At 41.9% G+C, this 27,672-nt stretch overlaps 1 protein-coding gene across 1 annotated transcript; it reads left to right on the top strand.

Moving 5' to 3' along the window:
* The first annotated feature begins 13,896 nt into the window (after positions 1 to 13,896).
* LOC120915465 (mucin-2-like) lies at positions 13,897 to 24,489 on the top strand. The gene is made up of 4 exons (XM_040326002.1): positions 13,897 to 15,035; positions 17,590 to 17,785; positions 22,252 to 22,304; positions 23,744 to 24,489. Exons 1-4 carry the CDS (start codon positions 13,907 to 13,909, stop codon positions 23,806 to 23,808), a joined length of 1,443 nt encoding a protein of 480 aa, XP_040181936.1. The 5' UTR covers positions 13,897 to 13,906; the 3' UTR covers positions 23,809 to 24,489.
* The last annotated feature ends 3,183 nt before the right edge of the window (positions 24,490 to 27,672 follow it).

The raw sequence follows: 27,672 nt of genomic DNA, 5'->3' as shown, positions 1-27,672 counted from the left end.
GCAGAACCAGAGGAGTGGACTGTGGAAGTATGGGCAGGAGAATGAGGCAGCTGAAGCCAGGAGGGCTGGCAGGGCCTGAAGAGGTGGTACTGGGAGCAGTAGCCACGAGTTGGACAACTAGCACCAAGGACTGTCATATTTTGTGCTAGTTGGTCCTAGAAGAAGAAGCAAGAAATGTGCTGGAGGTGTTGAGGAGGAATAGTCTGCAAACAGATGTTGTACTGGAGTGAAGACTGGAGTGTAAATACAAGGGGCCATATTCTCATAGAAGTTACAATGGAGTAACTCAGGATACTCCATCATATCTCCCTTTTTTGGCCCGTGTATCTATGCGACTGATTCTTAGAATCATTTTCGCATAGATACACTTAAGATCCGCCATCTGTAAGTCACTTACACTGGCGGATCTTAAATGTAATGACGCCGGCCGCCGCTAGATGGCATTTACATGAAGGACTCATTTGCGTATGCAAATGATCCTTCTACGCCGATTCCCGAACGAGTTTGCGTCGCGTAACTGTCGCTAACGTCGTTTGTGTAAGCGGAAATTTAGTCCTTCTATATGAGGATTAAATTTCCGCAAGTCCCACGTAGGCCATGTTACGGATGGCGTCGGGTCCGCGTCGTGTTTTTTCGTCGGGTACGTCGTTTCCGTAAGTCGTTCTTGAATACGACTTTACGTCAATGACGCACACGTCGGCGTCATTGACGTTTTCCGCCGAGAACTGGAGCATGCGCACTGGGCTTTTTGAAGCCCGGCGCATGCGCAGTTCATTAGAATCGGGGCGCGCTTAATTTGAATACAAGCCGCCCCCTTGGAGATCCGCCAGGCTACGCCGGGGCATTTACACTCCGCCATCCCAACTTATGGAGCAAGTGTTTGGGGAATACAACACTTGCTCCTGTAAGTTGGGACAGCGGAGTGTAAGTGCCTTAAGCGCAGCCCACGGATTTTTACAGAGAATATGGGCCAAGGAGTGTATATAGTTTGTCCCATGTAAATATTCTGCAATTCAGTGGGCATCCCATATTCCCTTATCCCAACCAAGTTAATTCCTCTCAATAAAAAACAAAACAAAATGCATGGACTGTTTTCTGTCTAAAGAGTGACTGGAAATTGTGTGCCTGGCTTAGCAGGGTGACAGGCGAACTACAATACGCAGAAAAAAACTGTATGCAGCTACCACTTATTATGCCGCGTACACACAACCGTTTTTTCTGTCATGCAAAAAAACAAAATTTTTCTCAAAGTGATTCGCCGTGATTCCTCTCAAGCCTGCCTTGCATACACATGTTCATGAAAAAAAAAAACGCTCGAGCAAAGCGCGGTGACGTACAACACGTACGACAGCATTATAAAGGGGACGTTCCATTCAAATGGCGCCACCCTTTGGGCTGCTTTTGCTGATCCTCGTGTTAGTAAAAGTTTGGTGAGAGACAATTCGTGCTTTTCAGCCTTGTGCTTTTCAGTCTGTTACAGTGTGACGCATTAGTGTTGCTCACGAATATTCGCATTGCGAATATTCGTTACGGATATGGCATATTCGAATATTCGCGAATAACTCGAATTTCGCGGCCAATATTCGCTATTCCGAATATTCGTATTTTTTCAATTTTATTTTTAAAACAGATCACATCCTATCGACGTCTAAAAGCATTGCTGGTATGATTAGAGACCCTGGGCCGAGTAGCTAAGCTGAGGCGATCCTTTTATGTTGCCGAATATTCGCGAATACTTTCTCCGCCCTTCTTTTGCATCAGAGCCAATCAGAGTTCTCCTACCACAGTTGTCATAGGAGAGAGTGGAGTGTTTCTGTGCGTTTTTCCAGTGTATCACATCTTCAAAGAATTTTCCATCTTTTGTCCCGTGTCATCATTTGCATTTCACCTCTTTAATGAGAATAATAACTGTTTAACATAAAGACATTTAAGAGATGTCAACGTAAACGGTTTACTTGTATTTTCCAAATCTATGGTTATTCAATATTTATTAAACTAATCAATATACAAATTGGTCAAAGTAAACCCTCAAATCTATATAATAATGTATTTATTTTATTAATACCTTGTTAGTTGCAGGGTCCATTACGTAAAACCACACTTTTTCCAAAGGGCAGGTGAAATTGAATGTTTTCAAAATTTCGCAATCAATTTCGCATTCGCATTAGCGAAATTTCGCAATCAGTTTCGCATTCGCATTAGCGAAATTTCGCAACATTTTTTTTTAATAAAATATCACGAATATTCGATTTTAGCGAATATTTCACGAATATTCGGCTATATATTCGTGATATATCGCGAAATCGAATATGGCGTATTCCGCTCAACACTATGACGCATGTGCTATCTCCATTACGAACGCTCATTTTACCAGAATGAGCGCTCCCATCTCATACTTGATTCTGAGCGGTTTTCGCGATGAGAAAAAGAAGCACAGTAAAAATGACAAAAAAAAAATAGAGAAGGTTCTAATTTTTTTGCTATGGAGCATACACACGACCGGTTTTCACGACCAATCTGAAAAATTTCAGTTTTCTCGTCGTGAAAAATGGTCGTGTGTACACGGCATAAGGATTGGTAGGCTAAAATGTTTTGTTTTAAACGCACATTTGAAACAACTTCAGTTTTCTATTTAGATTACAATAAGTAGTAAGAGATGTTCATTTTATGTGCATAGTACTATTTGCTGGTAACTATAAAACACTAAAAGTAGCACTACAGGAAACATGCATACTTTCTAGACAATTGAACAGCTGAATAGCTGAAGGCTTAATTAGAGACATCTATAATTGTAGACGCAGTCCCCATAGATTGTTGCAAATAATGAAATTATTTTTCTGAGAATGCCTATGGGTCATAATAGTGACAGTAGTCACAATACAGAAGGCCATCCTGTTGAAGTTGCTTAGGCTTCTTATAAAATTGTCTTGGTGAAGTCTTTGATAGGAGGAGATACTAGGTAGGGATGGGCCGAACACCCCCCAGTTCGGGTTTGCACCAGAACACGCAAACAGGCAAAAACGACCATGCAAACCCTATGAGGCCTCGTACAGACGACCAGACATGTCCGATGAAAACGGTCCGCGGACCGTTTTCATCGGACATGTCCGCTGGGATCATTTGTTCTGATGTGTGTACACACCATCAGACCAAATTCCCCGCGGACAGAATACGCGGTGACGTGGTGGCGACGATGACGCCGCGACGTGCGCGCACCAGGAAGTTCAATGCTTCCACGCATGCGTCGAATCACTTCGACGCATGCGAGGGATTTCGGCCCAGCGGACATGTCCGATGAGTCGTACTGACCATCGGACATGTCCGACAGACAGGCTTCCAGCGGACAAGTTTCTTAGCATGCTAAGAAACTTTTGTCCGCTGGAAACCTGTCCGCTAGGCCGGGTAACTGTCCGGTCGGCCCTACACACGACCGAACATGTCCGCGGAAACTGGTCCGACGGACCAGTTTCAGCGGACATGTTCGGTCGTGTGTACAAGGCCTTACAGTTAATGGGGCACAAACATGAAAAGTCAAAAGTGCTCATTTTAACCGCTTCAGCCCCAGAAGATTTTACCCCCTTCCTGGCCATAGCACTTTTTACAATTTTCCGCGTCGTATCTTTGTTTTGTATCCACAAAACAAGATACGACGGCATCTGGGATCGATCCGACAGGCGTACGTCTTAGTACGCCGTCGGATCTTAGATGCAATTTTTCGGCGGCCGCTAGGTGGCGTTTCTGTCTAAATCCGCATTGAGTATGCAAGTTAGCTATTTACAGCGATCCATGAACGTACGTCCGGCCGGCGCATTTTTTTACGTGCTGTAAAGGTGCTGTTATGAGGCGTACTCAATGTTAAGTATGGCCGTCGTTCCCGCGTACAATTTTGAAATGTTTACGTCGTTTGCGTAAGTCGTTCGTGAATAGGGATTTGCATAGAATGACGTCACCGTCGGAAGCATTGGCTTTTTCCGGGTTAATTTTGAGCATGCGCACTGGGATACCCCTACGGACGGCGCATGCGCAGTTCAGAAAAAAACGTTGTTTACGTCGGGTCACGACGTATTAACATAAAAACACGCCCCCATTACATCCATTTGAATTCCGCGCCCTTACGCCGCCAGAGATACACTACGCCGCCGTAACTTACGGCGCAAATTCTTTGTGGATTTGAAAATAAATAAATAAGTTGCGGCGGCGTAGGGTATCTTAGATACGATGCGCCCAGCGTATTGATGCGCCCAGGTACGTGGATCTACCCCATAATCTTTTACTTTTTGCTATAATAAATATGCCAATTTTTTATTTATTTTTTAAAATATTTTTTCCTCAGTTTAGGCCGATATGTATTCTTCTACATATTTTTGGTAAAAAAAGAAACGCAATAAATGTATATTGATTGGTTTGCTCAAAAGTTTTAGCATCTACAAAATAGTGGATAAGATTATGCCATTTTTATAATTATTGTTTTTATGTCTAGTAATGGCGGCGATCTTTGATTTTTATCGGGACTGCGATATTATGGCGGACAGATCGGACACTTTTGACATATTTTTGGGACCACTGACAATTTTACAGTGATTAGTGCTATAAAAACGCAACAATTATTGTAAATATTTCACTGGCAGGGAAGGGGATAACACTAGGGATGATAAAGGGGTTAACTGTGTTCCCTCTGCATGTTCTAACTGAAGGGGGATGGGACATACTAGGGGAAATGACAGATCGCTGTTCATACTTTCTATGACCACACAATCAGTCATTTCTCCTTCTGAAAATGCCCGGGATCTGTGGCCCAGATTCACAAAAGAGATACGACGGCGCATCTCCAGATACGCCGTCGTATCTCTGCCTTGCGCCGTCGTATCTATGCGACTGATTCATAGAATCAGTTAGGCATAGATATTCAGTAGATCCGACAGGCGCAAGTCTCTTACGCCGTCGGATCTTAACAACCTAGCCGCTGCCTTTTGCTTGTGTACTGTGTAGGATGGACCTCAGACCCAATGCGGACACCCTGGACACTCCTCCAGTAAACCGTAAACTCGTATGCTGTATTGCAAGCTCCGTAGCAATATGGATCAAAAAAGGGAGAGGACCATAGGGTGATATTGTCTAGCAAACATTTATTAATAAAAGGTATCGTACTTACAACACAAAGAAATTTAAAAGCATAGAAAAAAGTGCCGATCGGCTAATGCAGAAGCCCTTCCTCGAACGAGCTGCGTAGTGACGTCACTGCGTGCCCTCGGCACATCTGACATTCTCAATGGGAATAGGGCGACGCACTGACTCACCACTAGTTATAGAACCAAGCCTCGCTGTGAGATGCAAGCATTCGGTAAGAAAGCACCATGTTGTTTATGGGCATAAAATGCCAGTACCGCTCATTACAGTTAGTAACGGCATGGATATACTATTTTATGCATAAGAAGCAATAACAATTTAAATTAAAAACAGAGCAACCAACGACCAATTGGAGATACTAACTATGGAAATTACTTAAAAAACGTGTATATGTACGCGGCCCAAAAAATATTTAAGGGGGGCTGAGGGGAAGTTGATCATGGAAGTTTTTTTAGTACCTTTGTGCAAAGAATGATTTAAGGTATACAATCTCATGCCTTTAGAACCACTTTAAGGTGTATAAACTTTATAATACAATTGGTCATGTTTTTACAGATCATAATCAATCCAGAGTCACTTGAAATCACAATATTATCCTATTTTCAAGCTGTCGTCTGTAAACTACTAGTACCCCTCCTTCTATGTAATCTATATGAAGAGAGGAAGACATGTTTGTAGTCTAAATGTAGCAGCCTCTAGTGTGCTAGAAATGTAGTACTGTGTTTTGATAGAGTAGGTACATTTCCAGGCTTGGCTGGCAGCCAAGTCTGGGTGTTTTTGATCTGGGTCTGGGAGTGACTGGGTGATACACAAGCAGCATCATCAGGACCTCCCACTTCTTTCCAGAATATTCTAGTGTTTTCTGGAAGGAGAGGTGGAGCTTCTTGGGGTATTCTAAGGAGCCCTGACCAATCCTCAACTTGGATTGGCAGGGGACAGGCCTTCTTAAATACCTAGGGTCAGCCCAGCTGTGGAGGAGTTGTTCGAGAGGAAGCTGGAGATAGAGTGCTAGGCTGTCGTGGCCTTTGAGGGAGCTCCCCATTCTGGGGGGTGGTGATTTTGGGCCTGGGTCTCGGGTGCGGACGGGACCCTCTGAGAACATGTGGAGGTGTCCTGGACTGGAGGCATGGGAGCAAGGAGAGGACATCGGGAGGGAGCACTTCCAGGCAAATCTTCAGGGAGGAACAACATGTCACAGACGAAAAGGCTAGTGAGTGGTGCACAGTCAAGAGTACTGGGGAGGCATGCCTGAGAGGACTGGAAGAGATCAGTCTGGGATGGGTGCAGAACCAGAGGAGTGGACTATGGAAGTATGGGCAGGAGAATGAGGCAGCCAGGAGGGCTTGCAGGGCCTGAAGTGGTGATACTGGGAGCAATAGCCACGAGTAGGACAACTAGCACCAAGGACTGTCATATTTTTGCTGCACCATAGGGATCCCAGGTCACTACCCGCAAAGGGAACTTGCAAGACCTGGCTGAGTGAGTGTCAGGCCTGTGCTAGTTGGTCCTGGAAGTAAAAGCAAGAAATGTGCTGGAGGTGTTAAGGCTGCATTCACACCTGAGCGTAGCGTTTTGCCGTGATTTTGCTGTGTTTTTTACAGCGTTTTGACACGATATTTGTGGCGCTTTTACAGCGATTTGCCGCAATTTTTGCTGCGTTTTTTTATCGCGTTTTATTGCGAATTTGGACAGGTCTAGGGTCACCAATGGTAAAAACAGAAAAACGCCCAAATCTGCCTAAAAAAAAGTCCCAGAACTTGTTTGAGCTTCAGGCGTTTTTGAACTTCTGGCTTCAGGCGTTTTGTAGTGGAGATGTGAACCATCTCCATAGAGAATAATAGATTTTTTTCCCCTCCAGCTTTTTTGAGCTTCAGGCTTCAAGCTACAAAACGCCCAGGTGTGAATGGGGTCTAAGGAGGAATAGTCTGCAAACAGATGTTGTACTGAAGTGAAGACTGGAGTGTATATACAAGGAGTGTATATAGTTTGTCCCATGTAAATATTCTGCAATTCAGTGGGCATCCCATATTCCCTTATTCGATCATAGTTAATTCCTCTCAATAAAACAAAAACAAAAACAAAATGCATGGACTGTTTTCTGTCTAAAGAGTGACTGGAAATTGTGTGCCTGGCTGGGCAGGGTGACAGGTGGACTACAACACTCAGCAGCCCTCATGAGGGAACCGCTAAATAAATAAGGAGAGCAACCTAGTATCACAACTGTGGCTCCCTCCATAGTTACAGTTGTGTGAGTTAGTGTAGCCACCCTGGGACAGACCAACCAGTTAAAAAAAAATAAAGGAAAAAAGCCTGAAGAAACTGTATGCAGCTACCGCTTATAGGTATTGGTAGGCTAAAATATTTTACCTTTTTTTTAACCACTTCCCTACCTGCCTATAGTGATGTGACGTCCATGGAGGGATCTCCCACCATGGGTGGGCGTCATATTAACCCCTTCCCGGCCAGTGACATTTACACAGTAATCAGTGCATTTGTATAGCACTGATCACTGTATAAATGTGAATGGTCCCAAAAATTTGTCCAAAGTGTCTGATCTGTCACAGTCACATTAAAAAACGCAGATTGCCGCCATTACTAGTAAAAAAAATGCCATAGATCTATCCCCTATTTTTAACTTTTGCGCAAACCAATCAATATACGCTTATTGTGATTTTGTTTACCAAATATATGTAGAAAAATTAATATCGGCCTAAACTGAGGAAAAAAATCTTTTTTTTTTTATTGGGATATTTATTATAGCCACAAGTAAAAAATATTGTGTTTTTTTTTTTTTCAAACTTGTCACTCTTCTTTTGTTTATAGGGCAAAAATCAAGAACAGGGGATATAAAATACCACCAAAATAAAGCTCTATTTGTGGGGAAAAAAATAATTTGGGTACAGTGTTGCATGACCGCACAATTGTCATTCAAAATGCGACAGCGCTGAAAACTAGAAATTGGTCTGGGCAGGAAGGGGGTGAAAATGTCCTGTATTGAAGTGGTTAAACGCACATTTGAAACAAGTTTTAAAATATTTTTGGCCTACCTATTTAGATTACAATAAGTAGTAAGAGATGTTCATTTTATGTGCATTTAAATCCAAAAGGTTCATTTTGTGAACTAAGACAAAGGGTTAGGATAGTACTATTTGCTGGTAACTATAAAACACTAAAAGTAGCACTACAGGAAACATGCATACTTTCTAGACAATTGAACAGCTGAATACCTCTATAATTGTAGGCGCAGTCCCCATAGATTGTTGCAAATAATGAAATTATTTTTCTGAGATTGCCTATGGGTCATAATCGTGACAGTATACACAATAAACAAGGCCATCCTGTTGATGTTGCTTAGGTTTCTTATACAGTTGTCTTGGTGAAGTCTTTGATAGAAAGAAATACTAAGTAGGGATCGCAACAGAACACGTGAACGGGCAAAAAGTTCTAACAAACATGCAAACCCTATTAAAGAACATGAAAAGCCAAAAGTGCTAATTTTAAAGGCTTATATGCAAGTTATAGCCATAAAAAGAGTATGGATACTGCCCTAGGGCACATGTACCATTGCAAAAAAATTTTTTTTAGGAGCAGCGATTTTAACAATGTTTAAAGTGAAACAATAAAATTAAATATTCCTTTAACTACTTGCAGAACGCCCACCGTCATTATACGGCGGCTGTTTAAAGTGGAATATTGTTGTTATGGCAGCAGATAGCTACTATAATCCCAGTATTCTCTTCAATGGCGGACGGTCCTCTTTCAGGTAAAAGTAGTTTCCACAGCGGATTTGCTGCAAGATCACTTTTATTGGAGAGGGAGAGAGCCCCCTCCCGCCATGCTCTGGTCATTTCTGCCGCTTACTGTAGACAATCGCGTCCTTTCCCCTGTGAGGCCGGATGCTAAGTGAGGGAAAGATGCCCCCCATGCTCGGCTCCATACCATTGGATGACAGAAGCAACGTCAAACGTCACTTCCGCCCAATAGTCTTAAAGGGTACATTTTTCAATGTTTTTGCAAAAAAAAAAAAAATATATATATATATATATATATATATATATATATATATATATATATATATATATATATATTTAAATTGCATTTAAGTGTAAATCTGAGATTTGAGGTCTTTTTGGACCCCAGATCTGACATTTAAGAGGTCCTGACATGCTTGTTTTCTATTACAAGGGATGTTTAAATTCCTTGTAATATGAATAAAAGTGACCTAATTTTTTTTTTTTTAAGGGACAGTGTAAAAATAAAAAATACAAAGTAAAATTAATAATAAAAAAAATAAAAAATTGAAGGTGCCCCGTCCCACAGAGCTCGTAAGAAGAAGCGAACGCATACGTTAGTCGCGCCCTCATATGAAAGTGGTGTCCAAATCACACATGTGAGATATCGCCGCAATCGTTAGAGCGTGAGCAATAATTCTAGCACTAGACCTCCTATGTAACTCAAAACTGGTAAACAGTAGAAATTTTTAAACGTCGCCTATGGAGATTTTTAAGGGTCAAAGTGTGTCGCCTTTCCACGAGCGGGCGCAATTTTGAAGCTTGACATGTTGGGTATCAATTTGCTCAAACATTATCTTTGACAATATAAAAAAAATTGGACTAACTTTACTGTTGTCTTGTTTTTTTATTTGAAAAAAGTGTTCTAACTGTGGGGGAAGTGGGGTGACTGGGGGAGGTGACCGATCTGTGTCCCTATGTACAAGAGACACAGATCGGTCTCCTCTCTCCCTGACAGGATGCTGTCAGTGTCTCTGTGTGAGCCGGCAATGAGAGATGATCTCATATGTTTACATATGAGATCATCTCTCATTGGCCGCACAGATCGCCTACCAAACGGCCACTCCGATTGGCCGTTTGGTACACGGCCAGCGCAGGGACACGGCCAGCACAGTTTCCCTGCTGCACACTCAGGAGCGCGCACGGGGAACGAGGAAAGGGGCGGACGTCAATTTACGTCTTGTTGGATTTTCAGGTCTGCACTGTAGCCGTCATTCGGCTATAGCGCGGGCCTCAGGTGGTTAAAGCAATCTACTGAGCTGGCCAGAACCACGTCTGGAGGGAGTCCGTTCCACATTTTCACAGCTCTTACTGTGAAGAAACCTTTCCGTATTTGGAGATGAAATCTCTTTTCCTCTAGACGTAAAGAGTGCCCCCTTGTCCTCAGTGTTGACCGTAAAGTGAATAACTCAACACCAAGTTCACTATATGGACCTCTTATATATTTGTACATGTTGATCATATCCCCCCTTATTCTCCTCTTCTCAAGAGTGAATAAATTCAGTTCTTCTAGTCTTTCCCTATAGTTGAGCTCATCCATGCCTCCTATCAGTTTGGTTGCCCTTCTCTGCACTTTCTCCAGTTCTCCGATATCCTTTTTGAGAACTGGTGCCCAAAACTGAACTGCATATTCCAGATGAGGTCTTACTAATGATTTGTACAGGGGCAAAATTATATCTCTTTCTCTGGAGTCCATACCTCTCTTAATACAAGAAAGGACTTTGCTCGCTTTGGAAACCGCAGCTTGGCATTGCATGCCATTATTAAGCTTATGATCAACTAAAACCCCCAGATCCTTCTCCACTACAGATCCCCCAGTTGTACTCCCCCTAGTATGTATGATGCATGCATATTCTTAGCCCCCAAGTGCATAACTTTACATTTATCTACATTAAACCTCATCTGCCACTTAGTTGCCCAATTAGACAGAGCATTGAGGTTGGCTTGTAAATTGGCGACATCCTGTAAGGACGTTATTCCACTGCATAGCTTGGTGTCATCTGCAAAGACAGAATGTTACTTTTGATCTCAGACCCAATATCAATTATAAATATATTAAAAAGTAAGGGTCCCAGCACTGAACCTTGGGGTACACCGCTGATAACCTTGGACCATTCAGAGTAAGAATCATTAACCACGACTCTCTGAATTCTGTCTTTCAGCCATTTTTCTATCCATTTACAAACTGATATATCCAATCCTGTAGACCTTACCTTATACATGAGCCGTGTGTGCGGAACTGTATCGAACGCTTTTGCAAAAATCCAAATATATCACGTCCACACCCACGCCTCTGTCCAAGGTTTTACTTACCTCTTCATAAAAATAAATCAGGTTTGTCTGACAACTTCTGTCTTTCATGAATCCATGTTGTCTCCTGCTTAAATAGTTGTTTTCCAGCAAGAACTCCTCTATGTGGTCTTTTATTAAACGTTGCAGTATCTTCCCAGCTATAGAAGTTAAACTAACATGTCTATAGTTACTTGGTAAATACTTTGTTCCCTTTTTAAATATGGGCACCGCATTGGCCCTGCGCCAATCCAGTGGTACTATTCCTGTCATTAATGAGTCCCTAAATATTAGATACAATGGCTTTGAAATTACAGAGCTCAATTCTTTTAGGATCCGTGTGTGGATGCCATCTGGTCCAGGTGCTTTATCCACCTTTATTCTGTCTAAATATTTCTGGACCATATCACTTTTGAGTCATTGTGGATTTGGGGCTGTGTCATTCCCACCCCCATTATGGACATGAGCTCCCCCATGCACCATTGTATACACAGAGCTGAAGAAAGCATTTAATACATTTGCCTTCTCTTTGTCCCCAGTCACCCACTCTAGATTATTTTGTAAGGGGCCTACATGCTCAGACTTCATCTTTTTACTATTAATATATTTAAAGTGTGACAGCGCTGAAAGCTGAAAATTGTCCTGGGCAGGAAGGGGTGTAAGTGCCTGGTATTGGCACTAAAGTGGTTAAAGAAAACCTTTAAAGCTGAAATCTAGGATAAGCAAATATTGTCTAAATACACGAGGCATGTTTCTTGAATCGTATACATTTCTTTCTGACCTATACAGTAATTCAGCATTAAAATTGTCCTCTGTGCAGGTGCTTCCTGTAATAAAGACTGGCTCTCAGTGGTGCTCTCTCTATTTGTGCAGGTCAACTGGTCTAGTCTACACCCCCTTCTTTCATTTTCTGCAGGCAGTCTGTAGTGGATGGAGCTTCTGGGTTCCCCCCACAGCTCTTCTCTATGCACAGGCTTTTGAACAACACAGTGATGATGTCACTGGATTGATATTCTTTGTGGCTGCTGAGAAATATATTTAAATAAGAGTTTAACTTTAGTTCAGCTTTAATCATCAAATAATGAAGGTTCTTATTGTTCAACTCATTGTTTAACTCATTCTGAAAATACGAACTACCTGCCTGTCTCTGGTCTTGGTTCTTTCTTGATCATTGCAATCAACAGTCACAGTAAAGTCAGAACTCCTAGGGCTGGATTCACGTAGATCCGCGCATTTTTACGGCGGCGTATTGTATTTACGCTATGCCGCCGTAAGTCAGAGAGGCAAGTGCTGTATTCACAAAGCACTTGCCTCCTAAGTTACGGCGGCGTAGCGTAAATGGGGCCGGCGTAAGCGCGCGTAATTTAAATGAGGATAAGGGGGCATGTTTTATGTAAATTATTGGTGAACCGACGTGATTGACTTTTTTTACGAACGGCGCATGCCAGTGTGCATTGCTCCAAAGTACGCCACAAGGACGTATTGGTTTCGACATGAACGTAAATTACGTCCAGCCCCATTCACAGACGACTTACGCAAACAACGTAAAATTTTAAAATTTCGACGCGGGAACGACGGCCATACTTAACATTGGCTACGCCACCTAGGGGGCATCTTTACGCGGCGTATCTCTTACGTCGTATCTTAGCTAGGTTTAAGTGTATCTCAGTTTGAGCATACACTTAAACTTACGACGGGCTTAGATTCCGAGTTACGTTGGCGTATCTACTGATACGCCGGCGTAACTCTTTGTGAATCCGGCCTCTAATCTGCATATTTGGTTCAGTCAGTGACTTGAACTACTCTAAAAACCTCTAAATATTTAAGCCCTGTACACACGATCAGTTTGTCTGATGAAAACAGACTGATGGACCGTTTTCATCACACAAACTGATCGTGTGTGGGCCCCATCGGTGAAAAATAATAGAACATGTTTTAAAATTTTCCTATAGATAATAAAACCGATAGAAAAAAAAACGATCGTCTGTGTGGAAGTCCATCCTCTCAAAAATCCACGCATGCTTAGAATCAAGTCGACGCATGCTCGGAAGCATTGAACTTCATTTTTCTCAGCACGCCATAGTGTTTTATGTCACCTCCTTGGACATGGTGGGATTTTCGACCGATGGTGTGTAGGCAAGACTGATGAAAGTCAGCTTCATCGGATATCTGACAAAAAAATCCATCGGATTAGATTCCATCAGATATCCGATCGTGTGTACAGGGCTTTAGTCTACCTACTTTCACCAGCATGAAATAGGATCCATCCCCAGATCATTTTGTAATGATGTCATATAACTAAGTTATTTTTCTGAACAACGCTTTAAATATTTCATATATCATGTCTTATATATATATATATATATATATATATATATATATATATATATATATATATATATATATCACGTGTCCCCAAACAATTAAAATGTTCTTTATTTAGGTTGATTATTGTTTATAGATCAGTTGTGCATATTGATTGCACTGCTTCATATCGACATTGTCCCCAATCAAATTGTATTTGTTTGGGATACATGAAATTTGACATGTATGTATTTGTTATTTATCTCCAAGCTGCAAGCTATGTAAGAATGTATTATTGGTATGCAATTCACTTTTTGGCTCCACCTATTATTGTCCAGCTTGGCTACATATAGGGATGTCTTGTTGATAATATTGGCTGAATAGGACTGAACTCTATGACAATGAAACTAAGAGCTGTTAAAGCTTTGCTCCTTTTACTCATAAGTAATGAGATAGCTTTATCAACAGAAGACACTACAACATCCCCAGACCCGACCACAACAACAATACCACCTACAACAATACCCGCCACAACTGCAGGCCCGACCACAACAACAATGCCACCTACAACAATACCTGCCACAACTGCAGGCCCGACCACAACAACAATACCACCTACAACAAGACCTGCCACAACCGCAGGCCCGACCACAACAACAATACCACCTACAACAATACCTGCCACAACCGCAGGCCCGACCACAACAACAATACCACCTACAACAATACCCGCCACAACTGCAGGCCCGACCACAACAACAATACCACCTACAACAAGACCTGCCACAACTGCAGGCCCGACCACAACAACAATACCACCTACAACAAGACCTGCCACAACCGCAGGCCCGACCACAACAACAATACCACCTACAACAAGACCCGCCACAACCGCAGGCCCGACCACAACAACAATACCACCTACAACAAGACCTGCCACAACCGCAGGCCCGACCACAACAACAATACCACCTACAACAAGAGCCGCCACAACCGCAGGCCCGACCACAACAACATTACCACCTACAACAAGACCTGCCACAACCGCAGGCCCGACCACAACAACAATACCACCTACAACAAGACCCGCTACAACTGCAGGCCCGACCACAACAACAATACCACCTACAACAAGACCTACCACAACCGCAGGCCCGACCACAACAACACAACCTACAACAAGACCCACCACAACCGCAGGCCCGACCACAACAACAATACCACCTACAACAAGACCAACCACAACAACAAATTCAACCACAACAACAAGACCCGCCACAACCACAAGCCCAACCACTACAATGACCACAACAACCACAACCGCATCAAGTACCATAACCAGCACAACGCAACATACATCTGGAACCTCTTCTACAACAACCACATCAGGCAGTCCAACTAGCACCACTCTTACCACTTCTACAGCTGCCTCATTCTGTAGCATTGTAACCAATACCATTGTCAATGGAAGTTTCCAGCTCAACGTCACTCCTGACATCCTTAGAAGCAACAGTGCTTATACTGGTAAGTTTTTCTTTTTGTACTTGAAGTTTGTACGGGTCCTAACCTTGGATTCAAATATGCATTTCATTAAATAAAATATGTTTTCATTTCTGTACTTACCTTACTTACATACGATCTGTCTGTAGACTAAGGTGCCAAAATCCTGCTGAAGTTGGTTTTGTGATAGATGTCTGAGTGTGAAGGGGGAGGCATCAAATGTGCTTTGCTTACAGAAGGATGAAATCTCAGAATGTTCTTTGCCAGTATAGTTACTGTATGTTCACTAGTAGCCCAAAGAGCAGCTGGATGGTTGGACAATGCTGTGGGAACACATATATACATAAATCCAGGCTTGACTTTCAAGGCAACTAAAGCTCTCATTTGGCCTTCTTCATTATGTGAAATTGTTCAGCTTGCTTTAGGTTTCTGCACTTCCATGTGGTAAGTGTTCATCATATTAATTTTGGTAGCTACAATAGTAAGTAAACTTTTCTAGACCTTGACACAAAATGTAAAGTTGTCTGCAGAAATTTCATCTCATTCCTTAAAATGCCTTGCACTCTTGAGAATATGAAATCCTCTACTTCTGACGACTACACCATGGTGACATGGCCTGTAGATATAAGAAGAAAATCATTCTTGAGTCAGGCTCAGCTTTCTGGAGCTTTAGGCCTAGTAGCAGCCAGTACCTTCATTATGAAGCTAAGTGAAGTCACAAAGGGAACTGTTTTTTTTTTTCATCAATCCTATGAATTGGTTTCAAAGTTGTAGTATTGCCATGAGGGGAATGAAAACACAAGCTGCTACTGAAGCAACTGGGTAAGGTCTACTAGGCTTTGCTTCTGAGACAAAAAACTGGGCTTCCAGTCTGAGACTATTGGTAAGGGCTAGGGGAAACTAAAAGCATCAGCATTTCTCTTGGAACTGCATAATGGAATAGACCTGCATATGTTTTGGTTGCATGGATGAAAGAGTGGATGTTGCTTGTGAGACAACACTTAAGTGTAGAATATGCAAATATAGGTTGATTGGCCATCATGCTAACCCGCATACTTCAAAACTTTATGAATCTTGACTGTACAGATATTGAATACTAAATTTACCCTGACAATCCTGATCTGAATACTTGTTTGAGTCAGTAACTCAGAGGGGCTGATTTACTATTATCAATGCGCTGCGCTGGTTCATGGCTTAATTAGTGCGCCGGATGAATCCTTAATTAGGCGCTTGAACCGGTGTAGCAGCGGGCACAATGCAAGTAATATGTAAAGCCGCACCAAACTTCCTTTAGAAGTCTATGGGAGAACTCAAAAGTGTTAATTTTAAAGGTTAATAAGCAAGTTTTTGTCCTAAAAAGTGTTTGGGGACCTGACCCAGGGGACATGTATCAATGTTTTTTTTATTCTTTAAAACAATCGTTTTTTCGGGAGCAGTGAATTTAATAATGCTTAAAGTGCAACAATAAAAGTGAAATATTCCTTTAAATTTCGTACCTAAAGTAAGCATGTGAAAAAGCGCATGTTTCCCGTACTTAGAACTGTCCCTGCACAAAATGACATTTTGAAGGAAAAAAAGTCATTTAAAACCGGACTCGCGGCAATAATGAATTGTCGGCTCCCGGCAATTCTGAGAGAATTCATTCATAAAAAAAAAAAGCATGGGGTCCCCCCAAATTCAATTACCAGGCCCTTCAGGTCTGGTACGGATATTAAAAAATGACGTGGGGTTCCCCCCAAATATCCATACCAGGCCCTTCAGGTCTGGTATGGATTTTAAGGGGAACTCCACCCCAAATTTAAAAAAAAATGGTGTGGAGTTCCTCCAAAAATCCACACCAGACTGCTTCTCTGATTAATGCTCTTTCTGCCCGACCGGTCAGTTTAGGTGGACGGCACATGTCAGTAGGTTTACAGTTGTGCCATACTCTTTCAGATGATGGATTGAACAGTGCATCATGAGATGTTCAAAGCTCGGGGTATTTTTTTTATAACCTAATCCTGCTTTAAACTTCACAACTTTATCCCTGACCTGTCTAATGTGTTCCTTAGCCTTTATGATGCTGTTTGTTCACTAATGTTCTCTAACAAACCTCTGAGGGCTCCACAGAACAGCTGTATTTATGCTGAGATTAAATTACACACAGGTGGACTCTATTTACTAGATTCGATTTTAGTTAGGGGTAACAGTAAAGGGGTCTGAATACAAATGCATGCCACACTTTTCAGATCTTGATTTGTAAAAAAAAATTGAAAACCATTTCTCATTTTCCTTCTGTCACATAAAATCCTGATAAAATACATTTACATTTTTGGTTGTAACATGGCAAAATGTGGAAAATGTCAAGGGGTATGAATACTTTTTCAATGCACTGTAGAGCACTCTAAACAATAAAAAATGAAAGATGTTGTATTTCTATGCATGTCTCTATGCATGTTTTTCTTTGTCTTATCAAAAAACTGTTAGCATTTTGCACAGTTTGCTGCATTTTATGGAAACATTTTTTTCTTTTTAAATTGTATGAATAATCTTAATTTCCATCTTTATCAATGACATCAAAAATCTATTTTATTTACAGTGAATATAAATGGACACGGAAATTCCACCATTGTCTTACAGGCCATATCTGATGGAGTCTTTGTGGGGTCCTGGTCATCTGGCAACCGTACATGTACTGGAGGCTCACCTTTGTTTCAAATTTCTTCTGGCACAAATACTACTGCCCTGACTACTATCTGGACATCCCCAGACAATTTAAAATCTGTTGAACTAAGGTTAGTGTTTTGCGTTTGTAATAAAGCCCATATTTAAGTAGCAGCTAAAATACATGGCACACCTCCATCTACAACTTTTGACCACACTGCTGTTTTTTTTTTTTTACCTTGTCCCGCATTATGCTGTTCTTTTTCTAAGCCCTTGCCACATCATCACGGGGGCACAAATGATCCATCAGCTGCTGGAGCCAGAAGGAGGCATCCACAGGCTCAGAGGGTGGATAGGAGATGTAGTCCCCTGCACCCTCCCTCTTTAGAACTGCAGAGGGGACAGTAAGGACACCAGTCGCTAAGCTCACTGAAAGCACACACTGGTGACCAGTCATTGCTATAGAAAAAAAGGACACTACCAGACAAAAAGATTCAATTTTTATCAGTGTCAGTCAGTACAGGACCAGAAATGCACATGCAATAATGGAATTGTGCCATGTATACTGTAATCTGACTTGTTAAAACTCATTTTTTATTATTATTATTATTATTATTATTATTATTATTATTATTATTATTATTATTATTGTGCTTGGAGTTCACCTTTTACTTTTAATCTCTTCCTGTCTCTTATCTGCCAACCTTTAACTTGGTCTTAAGAAGGAAAGGGGGCAGGACCGAATTCTTGATCATGTAATCACTGCAATTGGCTATCATATTGGTCACATGATTAGCAGCCCATCCCACCGGCTCCTGATGACAGCTTGGTCACTGAACTGAGAGTGTGCAGTAAGCACACTCTCAGCACAGAAACCTCAGCCACCATGGATGCATATGTGTGGCATGTGAGTGTTAGACGTGCACTGTCGAAAAATAGTTAATTTTCATTTTAATTTCATACATTTTTTGGGTCATTCGTATGATCGCAATTTGTAAATACGAAAATTCATAAATTCCAAAAATCGGAAATGCGAAAATCTGAAAATTCGAAAAATCTAAAATCCTAAAATAAAAAAAGAATATACGAAAATTCTATAGAACGAAAATACAAATATTCTAAATAATAGCTAACTAACTAACTAACTAATAACTTACTATTAAATTATAAGCATTGGAATTTCCATTTAAAATTGGCTGTTAGTGAACGTAATGAATACAAATTTATCCGAAGTTACGAATTATCCAAAATAACGAATGCCGCATCTAAACAAATGGAACGGAACAAATTAATTGCCATTGTGCTATATGCTGGGTGTGCAGTGGACCCCTGAGCCTTAAGGAGTGGTGGGCTCCCTCCAGGTGCATCTGCCCTTTGCCCAGTGGCGGTGCGTCTATAAGGCCCCGTACACACGACCGAACATGTCTGCTGAAACTGGTCCGCGGGGATTGTGTGTACAACCATCAGACAGAAATCTCCGACCGGACATGTATGCTGAAAACGGTTCGTCGGACCGTTTTCAGCGGACTGTCCGGTCGTGTGTACAAGGCCTAAGGAGCGCACAGGCCCCCGTCCCCTTTCTCCTGCCAATAGTCTATCACCAATAGATAGATTCATGCATTGCACCTACATTTCACCTGAATTACAGCAACGAGGTATTTTTTTGAATCACCTGATTAAAGCCATAGGCTCTAATAGGCATCAAAAAAGGTGAACAGTTGCTGTGTTTGGTGGGCACAGTGGCTGCGTTTGGTACAGTGGCAATGTTTGATGGTACAGTGGCTGCGTTTGATGGGCACAGTGGCTGTGTTTGGTGGGCACAGTTGCTGCGTTTGATGGTACAGTGGCTGCGTTTGATGGGCACAGTGGCTGTGTTTGGTGGGCACAGTTGCTGCGTTTGATGGTACAGTGGCTGCGTTTGATGGGCACAGCGAGGCTTCAATTGATTTTTTTTTCAGAATTTTTCAGTTTGTTTGCATCCCCCCAAAATTTTTGAGCACCAGCCGCCACTGCCTCTGCCTATCTATTGTAATGCATGTACTTCTACTATGAAGGCTCTAAAAAATGTATAGAGTTAGGACTGCAGATAATAATGGGGTGCCTCGTTGTGACCTCTGCAGCCAAGGCATATATTTGTAAATGTATGCAAACCAGACCCCTGTTTTTAATGCAAACTGTTAGACAGGTTAATTTAGTTGGTTGCAGGCTGGCTGGTGAGTTGAGCTGGGAATTTTCTTTGGTTTAATTTTAGTTAAATTGTAATACATTATTTAAAGTGGACGTAAACCCAATTTATGAAATTTGAGCTGGGCACATATATCTGCAGTATTTTGTTATCTCTCTTCAAAGAGCTAAGTCCCTTAGCTCTCTCCTGACCCGTTTCTCTGTTATCAGCCTGATAACTCCTGACAAATTCTCTGACACTTTAGACAAAAGCAGCCTGAAATTTTTGTCAGGGGAGGTTGCTAAAACAGATTAGCAGGGAGCTGGCCCTATTACAAAAAACCTCTGAGGCCCCCTCCGGACCGTTCCAGCGGATAAATCCTCTGGCGGATTTTGATCTGATGGTTGTACTAACCATCAGATCGAAATCCGCGCGGAATCCATCCGCGGTGACGTGTCGCGCCGTCGCCGCGATGATGACGCGGCGACGTGCGCGACGCTGGAAGATAAAGACTTCCACGCATGCTTCGAATCATTACGACGCATGCAAGGGAGAGGAGCGGACGGATTGATCCGGTGAGTCTGTATAGACCACCGGATCAATCCGCTGGACAGGATTCCAGCGGATAGATTTCTTAGCATGCTAAGAAATTGTTATCCGCTGGAAATCCCTCGGCTGGAATTTTTTCAGCCAATAAATGTCCGCTCGGACGTACACACCACCGGATCTATCCGCTGGAACTGATCCGCGGATCAATTCCAGCGGATAGATCCGGTGGTGTGTACGAGGCCTGAGAGTCTCTGCCTATGATGAGAGGGGGTGTGTGTCTTTCCTCCAATCAGCAATGTTAGCTATCTTGGCTTTATGCCCAGGCATTACACCCTGTGTTAAATAGGAAGAGACAATCTCCTAACACAATCTGAACTTTCGTAACAGTATATTAATGTGAAGACAGCAGATATTGATGTAAAACCTATGTAGGGAGATTTGTTTCATCCCTGTGTATCATCTGAGGCTTTTCACTTCACTGGGTGTATGGAGGGTTCACATCCACTTTAAGCATTTCTTTCTTTAGAGTCCTGGAGTAAAAATCTAATAACATATTATTTATAGTATTAAGGTTTGAACTTGCACTAAAGAAACAGCCTCTGCGATATATAATGTCTTTATAAATACAACCAAGTTTCATAAACAAACAACAATATTACTTTTTGACAAACAGAAGTGTAACTTTAAAATATAAGAACAATCAAAAAGCTATAATCTCTAAAGGCTGTAATGTCATTATGGCACATATTATCTGAATATATTAGTAACATTGAATATTAGGGAAAGAAAATAAGAAAAGCCTTTTTCTTATTTTTTTTTCTTCCAGCGGCTTAGTACATGTTCCCTACATATTCCCTACATATTCTTATGCAGTAGTGCAATAGTGCAATACATGTTTAAACTTTAAAGTAATACTAAAGTCTCAGTTTTTTTTTTTTCATTTAAAAATAACAATCATGTTATATGTTATACTTACCTGCCCTGTTACAGTTGGTTTTGCACAGTGCACCCCAGATCCTCCTCTTCTTGGGTCCCTCACCAGCACTCCTGGCTCCTCCCTTTTATTCCACAGCAAGCAGCTTGCTATGGGGGGCACCCAAGCCAAGTCGCCACTCTGTGTGTCCGTTCAGACATGGAGCCACTGCTGCCTCAGCCAATGAGGAGGGGAGTCCTGGACAGCCGACTCTCTCCTGCAACTTTTCTGGATCAAGATGGGCTCAGGTAAGTATTAGGGGGGCTGGAGCACACGGAAAGTTTTTTTTATCTTAATGCATAGAAAAACCTTCTGACTTTACAACCATTTAAATGTGCTATTATTATAGGCTGGGGATGAAATTGTGTCGTTTGTTTAGAAAAGGCCAAGGCCAGCATAGGGCACCAAAGAGATAGTGTAAATGAGCTTAATGTGTGGAACTGCATAGGAAAGGGGAAGAATTAATGGGAGCCTGCATCTCTCAGCTAATACAGCTTGCCGATAGAGTCAGGGAGCTGGGGCTTGAACAGACAGGTGGAGCTCTGAGGAAAGCAGAAGTTCAGGTGGGTAAACACCCCTCCCTCACAATTTAGTTCCGTTTTTGTTCGTTGACGAAAATTGGAAATGGTTTTCGTTATCAATTTTTGTCAATTGACTTAATTCAAATTTAATTCAAACTAGTTTTCACCTAAAAAAACATGCAGCTGATGAAAACAATGATGAAAATATTTTCGTCTACGAAATTAACACTGGTATAAAAAGGGCAAAGTTAATACCATGAACAAACAGAAGCCATGTTCCTATTCTAAACCAAAGGAAGTCGTTTCTGTGGGCCGATGAACGTATTAAGTTGATTGTACACAAAAGTTTTGGTAATGACTTGACATTTTAAGTTACTTTTTTTTTCCCAGGGCTTACATTCAAGTGTCCGACACCTACAAACTTACTAAGACACTTAATTCTGGTAAGTCCTCCTTTAGAATATAGAAATATTGCACAGGTTTTGTTCAATTTGGTGCTAGAATTCTGAATACATCCACATCACCAGAAATGTGTTGCAAATGCCATATTGATTTGCCTTCCAGTGTTTTCTGTCATTTCCATATTAAATTGGTAGAGAAACAAGGTTGTGTAGCACTGGGTTCCCTATTGTAGGTAAATGACATTTGGTGTAGAAGCCTTTAGTGGGCAGCTTTCTGGTATATAGGTGCCATAGCTGGATGAAGTGATGTAATGGCCATAAGGGCATCTTGAGAATCTGAGGATTCAATAAGCATTAGAGTATATGAAAATTCATGGTTCTGTATTTTAATCTGTTGCTTTTAAATAAAGAATTATAAAAACAAAACATACAAAAAAAAATAACAACTGCAGGCCATTTTTCAAGTTGCACCTAGAGTAAATATATTAATCTGTGTTGTATGTAGACATCAAGGGCCAGATTCACAAACATTTGCACTTGCGCCGCGTATCATTGATACGCTACGCCGCCGTATCTTACCTGGCGGAATTTCAAATCCACAGCGAAATCGCGCCGTAAGTTACGGAGGCGTAGTGTTTTTCTGGCGGCGTATTTGAAATTGGGCGGGTTGGGGGCGTGCTTCATTTAAATGAAGCACGTCCCCGCGCCGAATGAACTGCGCATGCTCCGTTTTGAAATTTCCCGCCGTGCTTTGTGCGAAATGATGTCGCACCGACGTCATTTTTTGAACTTCGACGTGAGTTACGTCCTTTCCTATTCACGGACGACTTACGCAAAAAAAAATATTAAAATTCGATGCGGGAACGACGGCCATACTTTAACATGGCAAGTTCATCTATACGCCACAAAATAGCAGCTTTAACTATACGCCGGGTAAAGCCGTCGACGTAAGAGAATGCGATGGCCGCGCGTACGTTCGTGGATCGACGGAAAAAGCTAATTAGCATACCCGACGCGTAAAACGACGCAAACTCCACCCAGCGGGCGCCGAAGTATTGCACCTACGATCCAAAGGCGTCCGAAGCCGTACGCCTGTCGGATCGAAGCCAGAAGCCGTCGTATCTTGGTTTGAGGATTCAAACTAAAGATACGACGTGGCAAATTTGAAAGTACGCCGGTGTATCAGTAGATACTCCGGCGTACTTGCTCTGAGAATCTGGCCCCAATAGACTTGGCCTGTACATGTTCCACTATTTAGTATATCAACCACTGTATGTCTGATGGTTGCTTTTATTCTTATATGGTAGATGCTAGCCTATCTATAACCTAACCTTTTATTGTGGTAGATTGATAATATAAAATATACAACAATCTTCATTAAAGCATCAGGACATTTTTTTTTTTTTATCTTTTTTTTTTTTATCCTTTTTTTAAGTAATAATAGTAGAACTAAATCTTGTTTTTATTTTTGTGTATTACAGCTCTGACCACAATGCCACCGATGTTCCTTATCTTTCTTCTATTAACCACAACATTGTTATCATAAACCGGATGAAGATCAACTATTCAGAACTTGGAAATCATTTTTATTAACATATACCTGATGTATCTATACTATTTTATTAATTTTCTCAATGGGCCTTCGTAATCAAACCATTTGAAGCAAGGACTGTTTATATTGCTCCATAGCATCCATAAGATTCCAACATGTCCTTTTTTAAATACATTCTTTTCTTAAATACATTTTAATACATGCAAGAAAGGGAAAATGATCAACAACGTAAATTAGATTTTTCGTCCAGGTGGTAGTTACTGCAGTCTATATGATATAGTATAATGTATTAAAAGGATGGCAAAAGCATTCATATAACCTTACCTTACCAACATGAACAGAGCTATAAATAACAATGGTGGGAATATAATAATCCCCAAGAATCGGAGTAAAAAAATGAAAATGCTCTTGAAAGTGACACTTGGCTTTTGAATACTTGAGACTTACATGTTTTGGCTGAACAATAGAGCCAGTTCTTATTTCAGACCCTGGTAAAAAAAAGAGCCAAAGGCATGTGGTGGTTACAAATTACAGCAAGATATGGAAGAAAGAAAGGTTAATACAATGGAGATGGGAATTTTTGCAGCTAATGCGCAGATAAAAAAAATGTTTGCATTGTACTGCAATTGCACTTGTACTTTTAATAAATAGAAAACTGTCAGTTAGAATCAGATACCTAAAGCCTCCACTGAAATTGTATTATAGACAGATTAGTCAAAGATGATTTCTGATTGCTTGCTATAGGTTATTGCATTTCATACATCGTCGATGTGTTTTACAATAGCTTGCCAAATAGGGTTTACATTTTATGCAAATCAAAATCAGCTAGTCTGTATATTACCTAGTCTCATGTCTCAGGGCCGGTTCACGCTAGACTCACACAGAAATGCAGTCTACGTTCCTGTGCGATTCCTATGTGTGTGATTCAGCAGCCCATTAATTTGACTGCGTTTGGATTCAGGGCTGGACTGGGACAAAAATTTGGCCCTGGACTTCATCCAGACTGGCCCACTTTGACAGGTCTCTCCCATGGCAGCCGGACAACTCCCACACCCCCCAGCCACCCAAGCCCCCTCTCCCCCTTCACTGGCCAATAGCCGTTCTAATTTATTAGAGTAGAACGGCTGGTACTGGTACTCTTATAGGCAGTACCAGTGGGGAAGGTAGACCTTATTTCACCCGGGGCAAAGAATCAGTTCGATGCCCCCCCCTTATGGGACAAGATTAGGCAGAAGTGAGAAGCTCCCAGGCCATAGCTGTTGAGTCAGCTGTCTGTCCCCTCCCCCATGCTACGTTGTCGTCCCCCCCTGCTCCTCTGGTCCTCCCCCTGCTTCTCTGTCCCCCCCAGGTGAGGGCTGTGGGGAGGGAGAGGAGGTGAGCGCTGCAGGAAGGGAGAGACAGAGGAGCAAAGGGAGGCGGCGGTCCGCTGTCACTGAAGCCAGCCCACTGAGCCATCGGCCCACCAGGAAACTCCCTGTAGTCCCAATGGCCAGTCCATCCCTGGGTGCCATTAACAATGTATTGGCACTCATGGCAATTCTCAAAGGCGAATGCGCCTTTCCTTCACCACGTTCTGGTGTGAACTGGCCCTCCAAGTGAGTATTATTAATAAATAAGATAACAATTACAATAATAATTATTATTAATAATAATAATAATAATAATAATAATAATAATTATAAAAGTAACAATGGAATGGTGTTTTTTTTAAGGCCCCTTTCAGATGTAGCGGATCTGTCCAAGCGTTAAACCGCCTGCTCTATGGGGGATCTCTCAGCTGATCCCTGCTGAGGAGGCGGATGACAGATCCATGTCCCCTCCACTATGCCAAACGGACACGGCCCGTCTCCCCTATGGGGCAGTCAGATGGAGACTGGCTGCATTTCCATTCGATTGTCATCCGATTTGCTGGACGGATGGCGAATGTATCGCCATATGTCTATTTTTGGCAGACTTTATCAGATTGGATGCCTGGTGAATGTGTCTGCTGACCATGGCCGCCATCAGGGGGGTACAGGCGTACTGCCTGTAAGGGGCCTGGAGGTCCACAGGGCCCCAGATGGCAACCCCCCTTTTTATTTATTTTTTATTAAAAAAAAAGATTTTTTTATATATTTTTATTTTATTTTTTATTAAAGGGCCAATTTTTTTTTTTTTTTAGATGTCCGGAGGTCCACAGGGCCCCGTAGGCCCCCGATGTGCCAGATGGCAACCCCCCTTTCTTATTTTTTTTTTATATCAAAAAAATATTTTTTTTAATATATTTTTATTTTTTTTTTTATTAAAGGGCCAATTTTTTTTTTTTTTTAGGGGTCCGGAGATCCCCAGGGCCCCGGATGACAACCCCCTTTTTTTATAAAAACATTTTTTTATTATTTTTTTTCTTTTTAGTTTTTATATATATATATATATATATATATATATATATATATATATATATATATATATATATATATATATATATATATATATATTATTATTATTATTAAAGGGCTCAGAGGTCCCCAGGGCCCCAGGTGGCAAACCCCCTTTTTTTTGTTTATATATATATTTTTGTTTGTTTTAAAGGGCCCAGAGGTCTTTATTTCTTCTTTTTTTTGTAAAGGGTCCCCCCCGCTTCTCAATTCATGGCAGCCCCCCCCCCACATCTCAATTTCAGGTTACCCCTCCCCGGTTCTCTTCTCTGCTCCAGGGGGCCCATGCCTGAAGCTGTGTAAGGGGCCCCATAATTCCTGATGGCGCTGACATCAGCCCCCCTATAGAGAACGATTGGTGGTTCGATCGGGTCCGCCTGAAAAACTGACAGACAGACCTGATCGGTCCACTGGTGTAAAAGGGGCTGAAAACTGTGTCAGGCAGTCTGTTTTTTACAGTACAGCTGCTACATTGGGTTTCTCCAGGGTCTTTGTTTTTAGAAAATATATGGGTATAGTTTTTGCCAGTGGGTTACATGATCTTACATACAACAATATTTCCTTAGCGCTACACTTCTTGCCAACAGACGATTACACGCAATCAAAATGGAATAGTGTATAGTACTAGTATGACCAGAGTCGATTGTGTATAAATGAAAACCCACTCATATGTATAATTGTGATCTGTAATCATGGATTTGTGTATACACATGTATAAAAATTAAAAGTAAAAGTCCCAGAGGTGAGCTGTACACTTGAATGAATGAAATGTAAAAGTCTCCGGCTGGCACTGCTGGTATGAGCAAGGATGACTCTGAAATCGGCTGGGGGAACCTGTACACTGAAACAGAAAGAAGGGATGGGGCAAAAGAGCCACCATGCCACCAATAGTGTAGTACTGTTTATTGAACAATGGACAAGTAAAAACAATGGCCCGGATTCACAGACATTGGCGCATATTTATGCTGCCGTAGCGTATCTCCTTTACGCTACGCCAACGCAATGCAGAGAGGCAAGCACTGAATTCACAAAGCACTTCCTCCCAAATCTGCGCTGGCTTTCTCAGGCGTAAGTCGGCGTAAGTGGAAGTGGGCGTGAGCCATGCTAATGAGGCATGACCCCATGCAAATGATGGGCCGAGCGCCAGACAGATACGTATTGCCAGCTGCGCATGCGCCATCCCATGGGCGCATCTCAGTGCGCATGCTCACAATCATGTCGGAAAAACTGCCTAAGATACGTCGGATCACTGCCTACGGCGTGAACGTAACCTACGCCTAGTCATATTCACGTCCTACGTAAACTACATAAAATACATCGGCTTGTGTTCCCTGGTGCAGCCCTTTGCATGGATGCTGCTGAGTTACACCTCCTTTATGGGGCATAACTTTTCGACGGGAGTATGACTTTACGCGCACTGCGTCGGACGGACGTACGTTCGTGA

The sequence above is a fragment of the Rana temporaria genome, chromosome 10 (assembly GCF_905171775.1).
Source record: "Rana temporaria chromosome 10, aRanTem1.1, whole genome shotgun sequence".
Classification (NCBI taxonomy): Eukaryota; Metazoa; Chordata; class Amphibia; order Anura; family Ranidae; genus Rana; species Rana temporaria.
This window is presented reverse-complemented; position numbering and strand designations above follow the sequence as displayed.

Excerpts from the sequence above, each read along its gene's own strand:
- LOC120915465 (XM_040326002.1), top strand. The coding sequence starts at position 13,907 with ATGACAATGAAACTAAGAGCTGTTAAAGCTTTGCTCCTTTTACTCATA. Across the intron at positions 15,036-17,589 it reads AAGCAACAGTGCTTATACTG|TGAATATAAATGGACACGGA; the intron begins GTAAGTTTTTCT and ends TTTTATTTACAG. Across the intron at positions 22,305-23,743 it reads TACTAAGACACTTAATTCTG|CTCTGACCACAATGCCACCG; the intron begins GTAAGTCCTCCT and ends TGTGTATTACAG.